The following is a 15827-nucleotide window of genomic DNA, read 5'->3' on the forward strand; positions in this document are numbered from 1 at the left end:
AGTGACTTTTGGCTTGTTTTTTTCTCACCGGATGCCCTAAAACAGTTTAAAACACTTTACACTAGATCACACGTATCTCCAGATACAGCAAATATTCCCCTTTAAAGGCAATGCCAATTGTTTTTTTAGAGAAAAGGTTCAAAGGTTAACTGAGGACAAAAGTAATATGGCGCAGAGTAAAACGTGTTATATACTAATGAGAAAATTGTTGCTATCTCTCAGCATTGATAGTTAAATCGTGAGATTGAGACATTTTTTTTTTAGCCATTGTTAAACAAGTAGAGTGCTTCAAGAATAACGAGTCAAACAAAGCCCTCTGCATGCTAATGACAAAATAAATATTTATGTATAATTTACAGCACAGAACAAGCTCACAAATATGTATAAATAATATTTGGTACAAAAGGATAAATCAGGAATACTGAGACATTGAACACATCACATACTGTTTATACCTGAAATATTACACAACATAAGGTCCCAGAGAAATGTTTACCTGCTTTCCTGAATTCATCTTCTCTACGAGCAATAATTTGCTTGCCAAGAGTGGCCGTGGTGCAAATATAAAACCTCAATATTTGGAAACAGCACCTCATTATCTCTGATTACGTCCTCCAAGTGATTGTCTGTGTTGGCGTTAAAGCCACAGTGGCAGCGACGCTGCGTGTGACGCGGCCTTCCTTCCCTGCTGGCTATCAAGATCTGCGAGGTTCTAGCCCATGAGAGAGCTGCGTCAACGTTCTTTGGTTGTCGATCACACTGAAGTGACGCACGTAGCGCCACACGTCAGGCTGGCTCTTGTTCACCAGTGGTGACTCGGGACCTGTGGGACCAACACAGCGAAAAGAATCAAACAAGTCACCCGGCACAGAAAATTCAAATGTTTCTGTCCACTGATGTAGACATGGCGGAAAAATAATTAGCTGCATGTATACAATCTAATAAGATCCATCTTGCGCCATTTGGCTGCAACTTGGTGCCAAGGAACTATGTTGACGTGAGTAGAACATCTTCATGTGGTGCTTTGCTGCCATTTTGTGGCATCTCCATGATTTTTTTTGGAACAATTTTGACGTTTATATATACAGTAGCTTGAAAGATATACATTATGGTTAATCCACGAATGGATTTGCCATTTTTGCCAAGGAATATTTTTTTGATATAAATCTCGTATAGGATCTTATTATATTGTGCACAAATGCTAGCTAGTAGCTGTGTGACTTACTGAATGGCTGACTCCTACAATATCTCACAATCTTCACTGTATTTGCGATCATCCGCTAGGTGACGAAAGCCAGGCAAATTAACAGCAAAAAGTAGTTACAGTTCACCGAAAATAATCCGCTAAAACCTTACCATTTTCTCAAAATTGACCAAATTTTCAATAAAGGTCTTGTTGCCCTCGTGAGTGAATGTCATATCTGGAAAGAAGAGAAAGACGACGCAGAGTTTGAGTCCAAACATGGTGGAACTGCTATGACAACAAACACCTGCTGACCTTTGATCAATAGCGGCATGAAAGGGATGATGGGAGGTTCCAGTTTGGCAACCATCAGTCGATACACTCGATGGTTCCTGGATGGGTCCTGTGCAAGGAGTCACTGGGTTAAAACCGATCCATAATGACAACTGCACAATTGATATTATGCATATCAACGTATGGACTAAACAGTTTATGTTATCATCTGCAGTCTTTTCTCTCAATCTGACTTCCCTTTTTTTTTTTTTTAAAGATTAAGTCCACCCAAACATTTTTTCAAGAATATGTTCTATGCAAGCCCACTAGTTGAAACAAGGCATTCTGATTAATATGAAATATGAGTTAAGCAGCAAAATCCACCCGTTTTTAGCCATCTCTGGGGGCGGCCATTTTGTCACTGAAAATCACAACTACCCAGGGCTCAGGTAGCGACCAATCACGGCTCAGCTTCAGAAAACAGATGAGCCGTGACTGGTTGCTACCTGAGCCCTGAGCAGTTGTGATGTCATTTTCAGTCGACAGAAGTGACAAAATGGCCGCCCCCTGAGATGGCTAAAAACGGGTGGATTAACTCTCATTCCACAAATGCAATATTTATCAGAAGGCCTTGTTTCAACTAGTGGGCTTGCATAGAACATACTCTTGAAAAAAATATGTTTGGGTTGATTTCCGCTTTAATGTCCATAATTTCATTCATGTTTTGCTGCCTGGTGCCTTGACTTGTATTCATTCCGTGGATTCATTCATTCAACTCCCTCCACTGAGATGAGTAGTTCCAAATCTTCCCAAAAGAAACCACATTTTTTGTTCAATGTTTTAACGTGATATAACGTGACATGTCCTAAAAATTCCTCCTCAGTGCCTCTATTGTACAGTATTTTGTTTGTTCTTTGCTGCTCGTTTTTGTATTAACACAAGTGTGAATCGCAACACAACACTAATGCTTCGAAAAGACTCGAGCGGCGTCTCTTTACCATCAAGTTTTCAAATTCTCCATACAACTTCTTGAATTTGTTGGGTAGTTTCTAGAAACACAAAAGAGAGATTGTGTTCGTGCATTTTCAGGAAATGAAAAATATAGTGATGGGGAAAAAAAAAAAAAAAAAAAAAAAAAGGGAGCGACAGGCCAACTACTGTATGTACCAACCTCCCAGGTCTGATTCAGCCTGCTGACCGCCGGGTTACTCAGTCCCATGACAATAGCGAAAAAGGCATTCACGTTCCTGTGCTCCTTGCAGCTTTGGCACACAAGAAAAGAGGTAAGAGTATACAGTTGAATATGTGAGACGACGTGAAGCGATTGCTCTTACTGGGATGCGATCTTGATGAACTTTTTGAGAAGCTGCACCCTCTTGCTGAGCTGGGGGCACAAGCAGACCTCCGTGATCACCCAAAACTGAATTTCATTGAACCTCTTGAGGAACAGGTCCAGGTTGACAGTGCTTTTCTTCACGTTTTGCCTCCCAAAGATGTGGTAGATCAGTTCAAGCTGTCAAGACAGGGATTATGTTTTTGTTTTTTTTAATAAGTAAAACAGCACTCTATAATAATTTATAAGAAAATAAAGTAATGACATAATGAAGTAGAACGTAAAGAATTAAACCGTTTTTGCCACATTTTATGATTCAATTCAATGGACGTGCTGCTTCTTTTGGCCACCTGAGGGCAGTATAATACAGACATACATGGAGCTGGCAGAAAACACTCACATTAAGTCGGACTACTATTATCTTTACCCAGAGGATAAAGAATATATTCATATAAATAATGTTATATTGTCTCTCTATGTGTTACTTTACAATTTGTTCTCAAATATCCATTGCTCAAATGTCGGATAACTCATATCTCAAGGCACCACAGTAATTGTCACAAGATGGCACCAAAGCATAACTTTTCCATTAGACGAGGATTTGGCATCATCTGGTGGCATTATAGGATACTTCAGAATTAGCACAAAAAAAAAAAAAAAAAAAAAAAAGAAAATCGCTGAGTTCTTTAGCGAAAAACAGATAATAGGTTGGGACCACTACACTCATTGACCAAGTCATGAGCTATTTAAGAAAATTATTACATCATTTTCTGTCACTCAACACACCTCATGAACACAGTTGAACAGTTCCCAGTCATATAGCGTCAAATGGTAAGCGACATCCTTGGTGCTCATCCACTCAAAACTCGACAACGAGCCTGCAGACGGACCCTCCTGCTCCGGCAGGGGAGCCTAGGTTGAAAAAAAAAATAAAATTAAAATAAAAATTGTAAATGTGATGTCAAAATTGAAACACAACAAGATAGAAAATACGATTTTGCAAACACACCAAACAATCCAGCTGATCCTTACAGCAGGCAAAGAGACGTCCATTGATGGTGAGAGTAGAGAACACGGACACATCAGTGGGTTTGAACACGAGTTTATCTGCTCACAAAACACAACATTACGGATGGCAACAGTTTTTGGTTTTTTTTCGTTTTTTTTTTTCTTTGGAGCCGCTGAATGCTCTCACCTCCAGCCGAGCTGAGACCGACCAATAGGAGGTCCTCCACCGGGCCCGTCTTGTCGGCGACGGCATGCAGGACCTCGCCGACCGAGGCGGACACGAGGGCACGGATTGTGATGTAGGTGTGGTCGCAGCAAAAGACTTTGAACAGAACTGAGGACAAAAGAGTGAACGCAGTCAAGGGACGAAGCAAATTGCATTTTAATGTCATTCGGAATGAACGCAGTAAAATAAACAAGATACAGTACGTACTTTCATCGTTGCTCTTAATAGGTTGACACTTTTGCAATTTGTCATCTCCCCTATTGAACTGCTCCAGTAGGACGTTGTGCTGTGAATGAGTTTCAACATATGAATCAAAAACATATCCTTATGTTTGGAATAGAATAAAAAAAAACTTTTGAGGTGTACCTTTCTGTGTGAGGCTCTGGCATCATCAGTGCTGAAATGTGGGGGGGAAGTGTGACAAATCAATCAGAGCTTGCTTTGATTTAACAGCTTTTATAATAGTAGTCCCATAACCGCAAAATGAAAGGTATGTTTTATGATGGTAAAACATACTTGTACTTTACAATTTTCTCCAGCTCTGGTAGTTGCTCACTAAGCGGTGGAAGTGGCTTAGCGTCATTAGATACAGCCACAAGAAAGTCCTGCAAAAGACAAACGGCAATGCGTGCGGAGACAAAAAGTCAACAGAGATGCTTTAAAAATACATCGAAATAAAAGTAGTCCACTGCAATTATCGCATAGTAAAAAAAAATATATATATAAATATAGTGCATAAATAGGCTTGTGGGAATTATTTTAAAAAATCTAAAGGAGTGCCAACATCATCTCTCATTTCAGTTTTTTTTTTTTTTTTAAAACTTTTGACGGCTGTATTGAGGACTTTACAAGTTACACATGTGGACAAAAAAGTAATAATAAATGAAAATGAACAAATGAAAAATCAGACATTGCTTTTGAATTGTGGCTCAACAGAATTATTATTTGCACATGAACCCGGCCTGGACAAAAAAAATGATGGTACCCCTAGAAAAGATTGGAAATAATTTGTAATAATTCAACAGAGGGGGGAGAGACCAACAATTTTGTCCACCTGTGTGTACATACAACAATTCTGAACTCATTTCGGTCTCATTTATCACAAAAGCCTGCCATTTGAACAGGGGTGTGTAGACTTTTGAGATCCACTGTATTCTCTCATATCAAGATCAAATAGCATTGCTCATTTGGGACCTGTAACTGACCTCCAGGAAGACCACGGAGGTGTCTTCTTCTTGCAAGTGATCTCCATGCAAGGCGGCCCACTGCTCGACCAGGCGGATCACGCGACGCTTGTTGTTGAGCGTATAGTCCAGCTTCTCCTGTTCGGAGCCTTGTGAGGCCCGAGCGTGGTAGGTGGGCGCCAGTTAAGGACCGGGCTAAGCGGAGGAGTTGAGGACGTGGAAGATGATCTTACTTAAAAAAAAAACACGTCAACAGTGTGGAAAGGATATTGGGCCATCAACACTGGGCAAAGTTGAATGTTTGGCATGAAGACGCAGTGCATGAGCACAAAATCATCTAAGGCGGCATCTGGCAGAGAAAAATAGGATAAGGGAAAAAAAATAAATAAAAATACGGGTTCATGCAACCGTGTGAAGGAGCGATAATGTGTGGCCAATTGCAACTTCCAACAAATATGTCAGCGCAGAGCGGTAGACAATCTGAGCCGGAAAGAGGAAAAAGATATTAAAGAAAAAAAAATGGACACCGGACAGACGGAGTAGTGATTGGGGTAGCACGCCAATGTGGCACTGTGACTTGGATTCTAGTTTTTTTTTGTTGTTGCCATATTTCAATTGCACATGTTTGATTTTTTTATGCTACAAAAGAGCAACTATTCAACTTTTGTTTTGTGAAAAAGCCGGATGAGATCATTCTTCCTCGTTTCGTGAATTTCCCTAGTGGATGAATAAAGTGTCTGATTACCAGGTGTCAGAAAAGTTCCATGACTGGCGTCACAAAAGATATATTTCGAATCAAAACTATACGTTTTTCCACTTCTAAGTAAATCGGCGATGGGCTTCTCGGACTAACTTTTGTAATTTTCTTGGGATGCAGCCTTGAGTGCCGGGTGGCCATTTTTTATATGCTACAACACCATTGGACAGACCTTACCTGACTCTGAAAACTGAGAATCCATTCGCATCATTTCAAGCAGGTGCTCCAAAATCTTCTCTGGTGTCCCCGACATGACCTTGTACCTGGAGCAACACATAAAATAGGCCATTAAAGGGAAATCAACCCAAACACATTTTTTTTCAAGAATAAATTCCTAGCAGGCCCACTAGTTGAAACACGGCATTTTGATTCATTTTGCGTTTATGGAATATGAGTTAAGCAGCAAAATCCACCCGTTTTTAGCCATCTCAGGGGGCGGCCATTTTGTCACTTCTGTCGACTGAAAATGACATTACAGTTGCTCAGGGAACGACCAATCACGGCTCAGCTTCAGAAAACAGGTCAGCCGTGATTGGTCGTTACCTGAGCCCTGAGCAGTTGTGATGTCATTTTCTGTCCACAGAAGTGACAAAATGGCCGACCCTGGAGATGGCTAAAAACGGTCTGATTCTCTGCTGATTTGTTTTTGTTGAACAAGCATTTCCTTCATCCGGATGACACTCACACGCATCTTGCCCGGATGGAAATAAAGTAATATTTGCGGTAACTGCCATATGTGCTCAACTGATGTTGGCGTCAACACCAACAGCTTCTCATTATTCGATAATGACAACATAAGAGGGGATTTCCTGCGCTGTTGTGTCCTCCACACTCTTGAATGTAAGGAGAGGAGTTGATTAGAGGGTGACCCTGAGCAAGTCGTCACTTGAAAGCTTTGTTTTGCCATTGCGCACAGGATAAGCTCTGGGCTTCGAGTATTTTTATCTTCGCATACTGAAAAACAAAACACACTCCAAAAAACTTTGATGACCAGAGATGACTAATGGCTCTTTGACATGACGCTCTTTTGCGCACGTCTATCAGAAGCGGAGCATGGAAGGTTTCAGATTCCAATCATGTTGCCATTTGAGGTTTGTCAAAACTTGATTTTCACTTGTCTGATTTAGAAAAGTCGAGTTAGCTGATTTTTAGTAGTATTTACAGTACGTATTCCTTGTTACAATTTTTGAAGTGGTGATCTTAAAACTGTTGCGTCATAGTATGAACTTAATGACATCCAGTTCTAGATGCTTAACGTCCATGTGAAAAGTGAAATAAAATATTTTCTACATTGGACACACCACAGAGAAGAGTGCTATTAACAACCCTGTCAAATTTAAATGAAAAAAAAAAAAAAAAAAAAAGCTGTGGGCGTGACATGGAAAAAAATGGATGCTACATTGTCTGGCTTATTTTGTATGCCTACACATAACTACAGTAGATGTTTTAGCCGCCAAAATACATTCGCCAGAAGCCTCTGGTGGATGGAATATGTCCCAACCGACTGTCACAGGGTTTTTCCATGGCGAGACAACGAGGCGCTCTAAAGTGGACACTCCGGCGCCAAGCCCCTGGCCGCAAGTCACGTCGGACTTTTTCAGTTGCTAATTTGAACATATTTTTACTAAACACTCAATAAATATTGCTTAATGTGATACATAGACTTGTAACATCAAACCATCCAAAAAATGTCAAAGTCACAAGAAACTAACGTTTGCCAAAGCCTAAAATATGGACATTAAATTAAATCCGGCAATCAGTCTTGAATTGTATATTTAGTAGGATGTTTCATTGAGTGGGTGCACTTAGTTTGACAGCAAGCTAGTAGAAGGCATTTCTGCAACAAATGTTGAATTTATTTATGTATCATAACCTGAATGTGCTGGATTTCTAAGTATTCGTTTGCCCCACAGGCAAAAAGCAGTAAAGCACGGTGGAAAGTTCGTAACAGCAGTGTTAGGAATATTTTCAAAGTAACAAAGCAGCAGCCATATGGAGTAGTAAGAGTACCCTGAAACGCTCTCCTTACACTGACAATAATAATATGAGTAAAATAATAATAAAACAATACAATATTCACTTGTAATGGGAGGTTGAGGCTCCATGGTTGGCGGTTCGATTGCTACTGAGAGTCTTCTCTAACACGAGGACGTCCTGACCGTGCTCCTTAAGGCGCACCGTGTTGGCCTCCACGTCCTGAAGAGCAAAAAGCACAGCATTTATTATGATATACGTTATTTAAATTACTGCTTGCCATTAACGGTGTCCATGAAGGCACCACACAAAAAGTTTCTGGTTTTACAATCATTACTAAAGGGCAGTACTGCCGTTAAATGAAATCCGCATGAACAGTTTTTTGCCAACAGAGGGCACTAAGAACCGGTACAAGGGCGTGTGGGAGTAGCTCGGAGTGCGTGTCCAAAAGAAACAAACCCTCAAAATCCTGTTGAAGTCCTCCTTGTCCACTCTCAGGAAGTGACAGTTGTCCTCTCTCAGGACAATGGAAGCAGCGCGGGGAGCGTCATTGACAAGGGCGAGCTTCCCAAAATCATCCCCCTCGTGTAGTGTGCAGACAACGCCCTGCAGGGTCAGTCAGATCGAGCCTTCAGTTAGCCAACAGAAACAACGCAACGGCACTGACGATTTGCTCCAAAACGGACTTTCCCGTAGATGACCACGTTGACTGAGCCCTTTAGGATGATGTACCAGGACGTACCCTCTTCGCCTTGGTTGAACACTTGCAAGATTGACGAGGAAAAATAAGGGAAGGAATTTAAGGAATGATTTATCTCGGTCAGCTATTCACAACTAGCAAGTGAATAGTGTCATTCATTCCGTCATATTACTTACGCACTGTTCCTGCTTTGGCGTGGGACTCAAATATGAGCACGCCCATCAGTTCTCGCTTGACCTGTATGGAGAGAAGCAATGCGGTGTAGTTACTCGGTGGCATTGGGATTAAAAGTTAGTCTCCCGGCAGCATATACTGTATGTGTACATAACATACGCAAGGTAGCTCAATGTGCTTCACATATTTAAAAGTAGAATATTTAAAAGCAGTTACAAAGAAAAAAGTTGAAGGCATTTTAAAGCACAGTAAAAAAAAAAATTTAAAAAAAGTATGTTGCTAAAAAGAACAAGATTTCGGAAAATGTGATAGACCTTCATCATAGGTAAGGGAAAAGTGGGAAGATAATAGTTTTAACCTGGATTAAAAAGCACTTTATCGGTATGTTTTCAATCTTTATTCATTCATATTATTCACTCTGATAAAAAAAGTATACCAGCAAATCAGTGGACCGTATTATACACAAGTACAGAGGAAAAAAAATGCTATTTAAAGCGGAGGTCAACCCAAAGATATTTTTTTCAAGAATATGTTCTATGCAAGCCCTCTAGTTGAAACAAGGCATTCTGATAAATATCGCGTTTGTGGAATAAGAGTTAATCCACCCGTTTTTAGCCATCTCTGGGGGCGGCCATTTTGTCACTTGCTGTCGACTGAAAATGACATCACAACTGCCCAGGGCTCAGGGAACGACCAAACACGGCTGACCTGTTTTTTGAAGCTAAGCCGTGATTGGTTGTTACCTGAGCCCTGAGCAGTTGTGATGTCATTTTCAGTGGACAGAAGTGACAAAATGGCCGCCCCCAGAGATGGCTAAAAACGGGTGGATTTTGCTGCTTAACTCATATTCCATTAATCAGAATGCCGTAGTGAGCCTGCATAGAACACAATCTTGAAAAAAAAAATGTTAGCGTTCCCTTTACGGGTGATTTTGAGGGCGCGTTATATTAGGGGCATGTTCTACTCCAAAAATGACATCAACACCGGAGAAGAAAAGTGTACTCACAGTGGTGGAAAGGTGCGCTAAGGCCTTGATGTGGAGCAGTTCCTCATAAATGACCTCTAAATCATCTTCTGTTCTCTCGGCCGGCCTGCAAAGACAAAACATCACGGGTGTATATCGCAACGTCACGCACATGAACTGAAATGAATCGGCTGGGAACCTGACCGTTTCCTGAGCATCATCCTCATGTAGGCGTCGGGCCCCATCTGCGAAAGGAGCAGCAAAGTATCCTGCAGCTCCTCTTGGCTCTCCCGCCTCTCCTCCTCGCCGGGCGAAGAGGTCTCCTCCTCCTCATCATCGTCCAGGAAGCGGTAAAAAAGGTACTTGTCCTGGAAGCTTGGCTCCGGGTCCACTGGGTCACATTCGAAGAACGTACAACGGTGGGATTTAAGATATTGTTGTACACGGGAAGACTCGTTTCCACTGGGGCACGACACAGAGTCTCACCATGGCAGAGAACGCCTTCCTCCACAAGCACCTGCCACATGGCCACAGCTTGAAGGCGAGAGTGCACACAGGAGCTGTGCTGCATCTGCCAGTCGACCATTTCTGTTCCCACGCAACACTGCCTGGTAAAACACGCCAAAGGCTACGTGAGACCGTGCATTGAACTGTAACGACCTATTATAAGTACAAACCATTAGAGTGTAAACCCTCCTTCATCGTGGCTTCCAGTTTTTTGTTTTTTTTTTGCAGTAAATAACTGCTTGGGTCCAACTCTTGTTTATATTGGGTGTAATTCCGCCGTCGACAACTAGATGGCAACAAGCTTTGTTTGAGACTGCGTGAATTTGAAAGAAGAAGAATGAAGACAGGACGTCTTTCATCTCAACCTGGTTTTGTTTTCAGATTATTGAACGTCAAATCCCCTTCAATCCTGCTTTTTACGGCTACAGAAAGCGACATGTAGATCTTTAACAATGATTACATGATTGGGGGGGGGGGGGGAAAATGGGATTTGTTGACCTGTAAACAGAGGGATCGATACACAATGTTTGTGTTAGCCTTTGCTCTTGCTCTCTTTCAATATTGCTGGCATCGGGTCAAAACCCTGTACGTCCAAAATAGTCATTTTTCAAGTTTGTTCAACTATTAGCATTGTATCATTAAAGAGAGCAAACCATTTTCAACACTTTAGATTGGTCAATAACGTGAAAAAATAACATTGAGAGAAGAGAAGATTTTTTTTTTTTAAATGTGAAATTTAGCAAAATGGGATTTATGAGGTTTTGGCCTGACGGCCATGATATATGCGTTTAAATGTTTGCACTGATTTTAAAAGTGTGTTTAAAGACTGTTAAAAAATTGTGGAGGAATTTCTGTATTTTCCCGAAAGCCCGGTTTACTTTCAGGCCGGGCGAAAATAAAAATTGTGTTAAGAAAAAAAAATATATATCCTTGGTAGAGGTCCACCCTCAAATGATGTGTTGAACTCACCTGTATGTTTTGAGATGATACTTTCTGTCTCGGATCATATGAGGTGCTCTGGAGAGGATGGCGTTACGGAGAACCTTGCCCGCACGCAGGATCTTTTCAGAGGGCACCTGAACTCAAAAATGTAAAACCACATCATGAAACAAGTACAGTGTGTTTTATTCTGGAGTCATTAGGGCTGAACAATTAATCGAATTGAATCGACATTGCAATGTAGCGGAATGCAATTTACAGATTGCAAAGGTTGCAATTGGGGGAGAAAAAAAAAAAAAACGGCATGATGTCAGTCGGCTGGTAGTCTTTATGGATGTATATTTGATTGAATTATTTATTTCTAAAGTATCTCAAAAGTTCAGTGCTTAGTAAATCTCGGCGGTTCATCAAACATGAAAAGTTGACATGATAGAGCCTCACATTTTTTTGAATTATTGTTGTAATATTTATGCCATACTTGTTTGGTAGAATTTTGTGAAGTTGTCATAGTGAACGCTCAAAAAACCGCAAGTCAAAGTGTTTAATACGTTGACAAGTCTCAATGAAGAAGATAACTAAACCCTTTCATATCAATTCATGATTCATTTGCCCTCATTTTAGCGTAAGCCTAACCTATAATAGCAAAACATTTATGTATAATAAATTTGATATTGTTCATTGTAATACAGACAAACTTATTCCTTGTGTTCTCGAACAATTAAACGGTCAGAGGAATATTAAAAAAAGAATCGCATATTAAATCATGATTGCAATGTTGGGTGGGCGGGGGCCGGCGGGGCGGGGGGGAAATTTGCAATTAGATTATTTTTCAAAATGGTTAAGCCCTAGTAGCTATGGTGCACCGAATCAGTTGGTTTGTTTTCCTACCTGGGAGAGCCGCGTGCTGTGAGCTTTAGCTGGACTGTCAATGAATGACTTCTGTAAAAAAAAAAAAAAAAGAAGAAGAAGAAAAAATTAAAAAATAAACTATGACTGGAATCGTATATTGTGGGTAAAAAGTGAAACTCTTCTACATGCGGCATCGGTGTAACAATATGGTTCGCTGCATTACTCATGTTCCTCCACAATGAGGATGCCGATGTTTTGTCTTTTTTTTTTGGTGTTTTTTTTCCACGGTGCATGTGTTGTGCCTCTTGGCTGTGACATTTCAGATACATTCCACATGCTTCAATGGGCACCGATAGCTATGCATTAACGTGCAAAGGGCGCCACCGCTTATTCATAATTATGCAATAGCGTAACCAGAGAAGCTGGGCGTTCTTCGGCTATTCGCGTACGGACCGAAAAACGTTGTTGTGAATCTGAGACGAAATACGTCAGCGACCGTTTTCAGTTTCCCTTATGTGATAATCATGTCGCCACAGTGGTCTCGTACCATTTCCCCTGCAAGACTATCAATCAGCCGGAGCGTCACGTTATATAAGGTAGGCAGGAAAGGGCAACAACAGCAAGGTGGGACAGGATGGAAGACTGGACAGCGATCACATTTATATTTAAACCAACTTTAAACAAAGACCGCATTCTAGCCTCATTTCTATTTCTGCTGTAAATCTCAAGGATGCTGTTACGTCAGGTGATACGGAAGCCGTGTTATGAACGTCGAGCAGATAAGCACAAGCTACTGAATTGTGCCCCACAGCAAGACAAAAGAGAAAGTACCTTATTTGGATGTTCGGAGGGAGAGGCAAACAAGTTGCTGCTTATGTTCTCTTTGTCCGGCATTCCTGTTTGGGAGAGCAATAAATATACATTAGACACTGTAATGTCAATCGGGAAATATCGCCACTTTTTTCATTGGCTATCCAATATTTTCATGTTAAAGCATTCAACATGAGTTTTGAATGAATTGAACATGAATCTAAACACAACAAAAGTTGGTCATATTGGCTCAACTAAATATGTTTGTGTTAGATGAACAAAATGCAATTGTTTGGAACTGAAAATGATAACGTGAAGCCATTTTATTATTTTATGATTCGATTCCTGTTAGGGGCGGCAAGGCGGTCGACTGGTTAGCACGTTCGCCTCACAGTTCAGAGGTCGCGGGTTCGATCCCGGCCCCGGCCTCCCTGTGTGGAGTTTGCATGTTCTCCCCGTGCCTGCGTGGGTTTTCTCAGGGTACTCCGGTTTCCTCCCACATTCCAAAAACGTGCATGGTAAGTTGATTGGACTCTCTAAATTGCCCCTAGGTGTGATTGTGAGTGCGGATGTTTGTCTTTGTGTGCCCTGCGATTGGCTGGCAACCAATTCAGGGTGTCCCCCGCCCACTGCCCGAAGACAGCTGGGATAGGCTCCGGCACGCCCCCGCGACCCTTGTGAGGAGAAGCGGTATCGATAATGGATGGATGGATTCCTGTTAGTGGATTTTTTTTTTCCCGACCTATCCTCTGTTATTTGCTGGAAAACTCTCCTATTCACTGTGTTTATGCTCAGGTCAAAGCGACGCAAGTTTTATTTGGGAGCCATTTTGGAGTCAAGAAACTATGTCGAAGTGAGTTTCATTTGGACAAAAGCAGTGCTTTGCTCTAATCCTACGATATCTTCAGTCAACTCCCAAACGTTTTTTTTTTTGTTTTTGTTTTTTTGTGGGGGGCTTCACTCATGGGTTATAAAAAAATATTCCCGTCGGATTAGGCGAACACTGTATTACCCTCTTTCAGTCGGCACGGTGGCCTAGTGGTTAGCAAACCGACCTCATTCGAAATGTCAGGGTTCGAATCTCGGCTCAGTTCTTCCTTTATGGAGTTTGTCTGTGCCCTGTGATTTGCCGGGGACCAAAGTCAGCTGGGATGGGCTTCAGCTAACCCGCAGCCCTTATGAGGACAAATGTATGCATCCCTCACGTTATGTTAGCGAATGTGTCGCGTGAGCCGACAAACTGAAGGACTATTAAGTCATTAGACAGAATATGAGCTAAGACTCAAGTATTACCCAACGTGTGACCGAAGTCAGTTGGCCACCGTCGACGTCACAAAGGTTGTGTCAAGTGCAGCGTCCGCGCTTCGACATGAAAACATGTTTAATTTACACACGCGAGAAAATTGGGAGTGCAGGAGCGAGCGGCAGCCTCCAACCGTATGATTCTTGTATGATTTCTTAATGTATTCATGCATCGTGCCTGGCGTGAAGTACTCCGCCGTACAACAGTGTAGGAATAGTCAAGTGGGGTGACTACAGGGACACGCAACTCAAAGTGACGTAACATTAACGAATACTAAATTAGAACATTTTGTCATCATTTGAATAACTTCAGGGCTCTAGACTGAGACCGATTTGGGGAGGAGGTTGCACCGGTTCTACCAGAATTTCGAGGGGCGTGAGAGGAGCGTATTAGTGACACTCTACCTTTGTAGCAAATGTTTAATATTGGCTTCATTTTTTTTTTTTTTTTTCTCAAGAATATGTTCCATGCAAGCCCACTCGTTGAAACGAAGCATTCTGATAAATATTGCGCAAGCAGCAAAATCCAATTAGTGATGACTGTCACTAATGAATATAGTATGTATGCAATTGCTAAATAAGGCAGAGAATCTAAAAGTGTAACAGCAATACCCTGAAGTGAACTGACTCGACCTTTTGTGAAAAAAAAAAAAAAAAATCTGCTATTTGTCACTTTCAATGCGCGCGACCACAAAGCAACTGTAAGAGCTTTGTTTGAGCAAAGCTCAGTCAATATTAAGTTAACTTGCACCAGGAAAGCTTTGATAAAATATCAGCCTTTATAAGAATGCAGCTTTCGATAGAGGAGGGTCTGGTAGACGGAAGGTCTGGCTGAGCAGAGTTTTATTATGTTCTTGTGTGTGCAAAATATCACAATGCTGTCACACTTAAATGTCAATTCCTCTCCTGCAGATCGTCAAGAAACTCCAAATCAAATCTCGACAGTTGAAGGAGTTCAGATGAACTAAGCCTCAGCGCGAGGTTCAGCAAATACTGTGATAAAGTGATGCCGCCCCCCCCAAAAAAAAAAAAACAACAACAATGCAGTTACTCACTATCAGCACCGGCCTCCATCACACCATAGGGGGGGGCGAGGACTCCAGCCATGCACTGATGATACTTCTATAATAAATAAATAAAAACAAGCAGTCATACAGCTGATGGAATCATGATTTTAAAAAAATGCATTGTCTCACTTTAAATTGTCAACATCACAGCTGTGTCTTCTTGGTCAAAAATAAATAAATCAATAAATAAATAAAATATTTCTTTGAGTCTTATACAGTAATTGAGGACAATAGCTTTTTTCCGCTCCCCTAATGGTATAGCATAATAGCCATACTGCCTCATTTGTTCCCTTTATAGTTAATTTCACATTTATCATCTTTTAATATCCATTAAAACAAAACAATAATATTTCATCTTTAAAAGTACAAACACTGTACAATATTTGTAGCACGATGCTGATGATATAACAAACTCTATTCATTATGAAGTTGTTTTCGCAATATGAAATGTCCTATCAGTTATGTTTGTGAATGTTATTGCCTGCTAAATTTATTACTAAATGTGCGCTGGGAGAAGTGCATTCAGAGTAATGCTGTCTGTCGAAAAACATTATCTCACAATGGAAGTGCCATTACT

At 41.1% G+C, this 15827-nt stretch overlaps 1 protein-coding gene across 6 annotated transcripts in view; it reads right to left on the bottom strand.

Annotated features, from left to right (window-relative positions):
* Positions 1 to 317: 317 nt before the first annotated feature.
* Positions 318 to 15827, bottom strand: part of rapgef4a (Rap guanine nucleotide exchange factor 4a) — a 27357-nt gene continuing 11847 nt past the window's right edge. For 5 of the 6 annotated variants that reach the window (XM_086052075.1, XM_086052081.1, XM_086052079.1 and 2 more), the window contains 27 exons: positions 15239 to 15305; positions 12903 to 12967; positions 12111 to 12161; positions 11253 to 11359; positions 10263 to 10384; positions 9981 to 10167; positions 9819 to 9903; positions 8815 to 8875; positions 8625 to 8701; positions 8398 to 8544; positions 8045 to 8160; positions 6142 to 6227; positions 5478 to 5556; positions 5229 to 5379; positions 4540 to 4628; positions 4390 to 4420; positions 4231 to 4309; positions 3985 to 4131; positions 3799 to 3896; positions 3576 to 3701; positions 2791 to 2969; positions 2628 to 2718; positions 2455 to 2505; positions 1499 to 1586; positions 1357 to 1421; positions 1226 to 1280; positions 318 to 823 (listed from right to left, as the gene is read on the bottom strand). In XM_086052075.1, coding sequence (XP_085908201.1) covers positions 696 to 823; positions 1226 to 1280; positions 1357 to 1421; positions 1499 to 1586; positions 2455 to 2505; positions 2628 to 2718; positions 2791 to 2969; positions 3576 to 3701; positions 3799 to 3896; positions 3985 to 4131; positions 4231 to 4309; positions 4390 to 4420; positions 4540 to 4628; positions 5229 to 5379; positions 5478 to 5556; positions 6142 to 6227; positions 8045 to 8160; positions 8398 to 8544; positions 8625 to 8701; positions 8815 to 8875; positions 9819 to 9903; positions 9981 to 10167; positions 10263 to 10384; positions 11253 to 11359; positions 12111 to 12161; positions 12903 to 12967; positions 15239 to 15305 — 2628 coding nt within the window. In that variant the 3' untranslated portion in view covers positions 318 to 695. The remainder of the gene's footprint in view (positions 824 to 1225; positions 1281 to 1356; positions 1422 to 1498; positions 1587 to 2454; positions 2506 to 2627; positions 2719 to 2790; positions 2970 to 3575; positions 3702 to 3798; positions 3897 to 3984; positions 4132 to 4230; positions 4310 to 4389; positions 4421 to 4539; positions 4629 to 5228; positions 5380 to 5477; positions 5557 to 6141; positions 6228 to 8044; positions 8161 to 8397; positions 8545 to 8624; positions 8702 to 8814; positions 8876 to 9818; positions 9904 to 9980; positions 10168 to 10262; positions 10385 to 11252; positions 11360 to 12110; positions 12162 to 12902; positions 12968 to 15238; positions 15306 to 15827) is intronic. The other variant, XM_086052076.1, reaches the window with a different exon arrangement.

The sequence above is a fragment of the Filicampus tigris genome, chromosome 14, assembly GCF_054856515.1.
Source record: "Filicampus tigris isolate MCC_2025a chromosome 14, RoL_Ftig_1.0, whole genome shotgun sequence".
Taxonomy (NCBI): Eukaryota; Metazoa; Chordata; class Actinopteri; order Syngnathiformes; family Syngnathidae; genus Filicampus; species Filicampus tigris.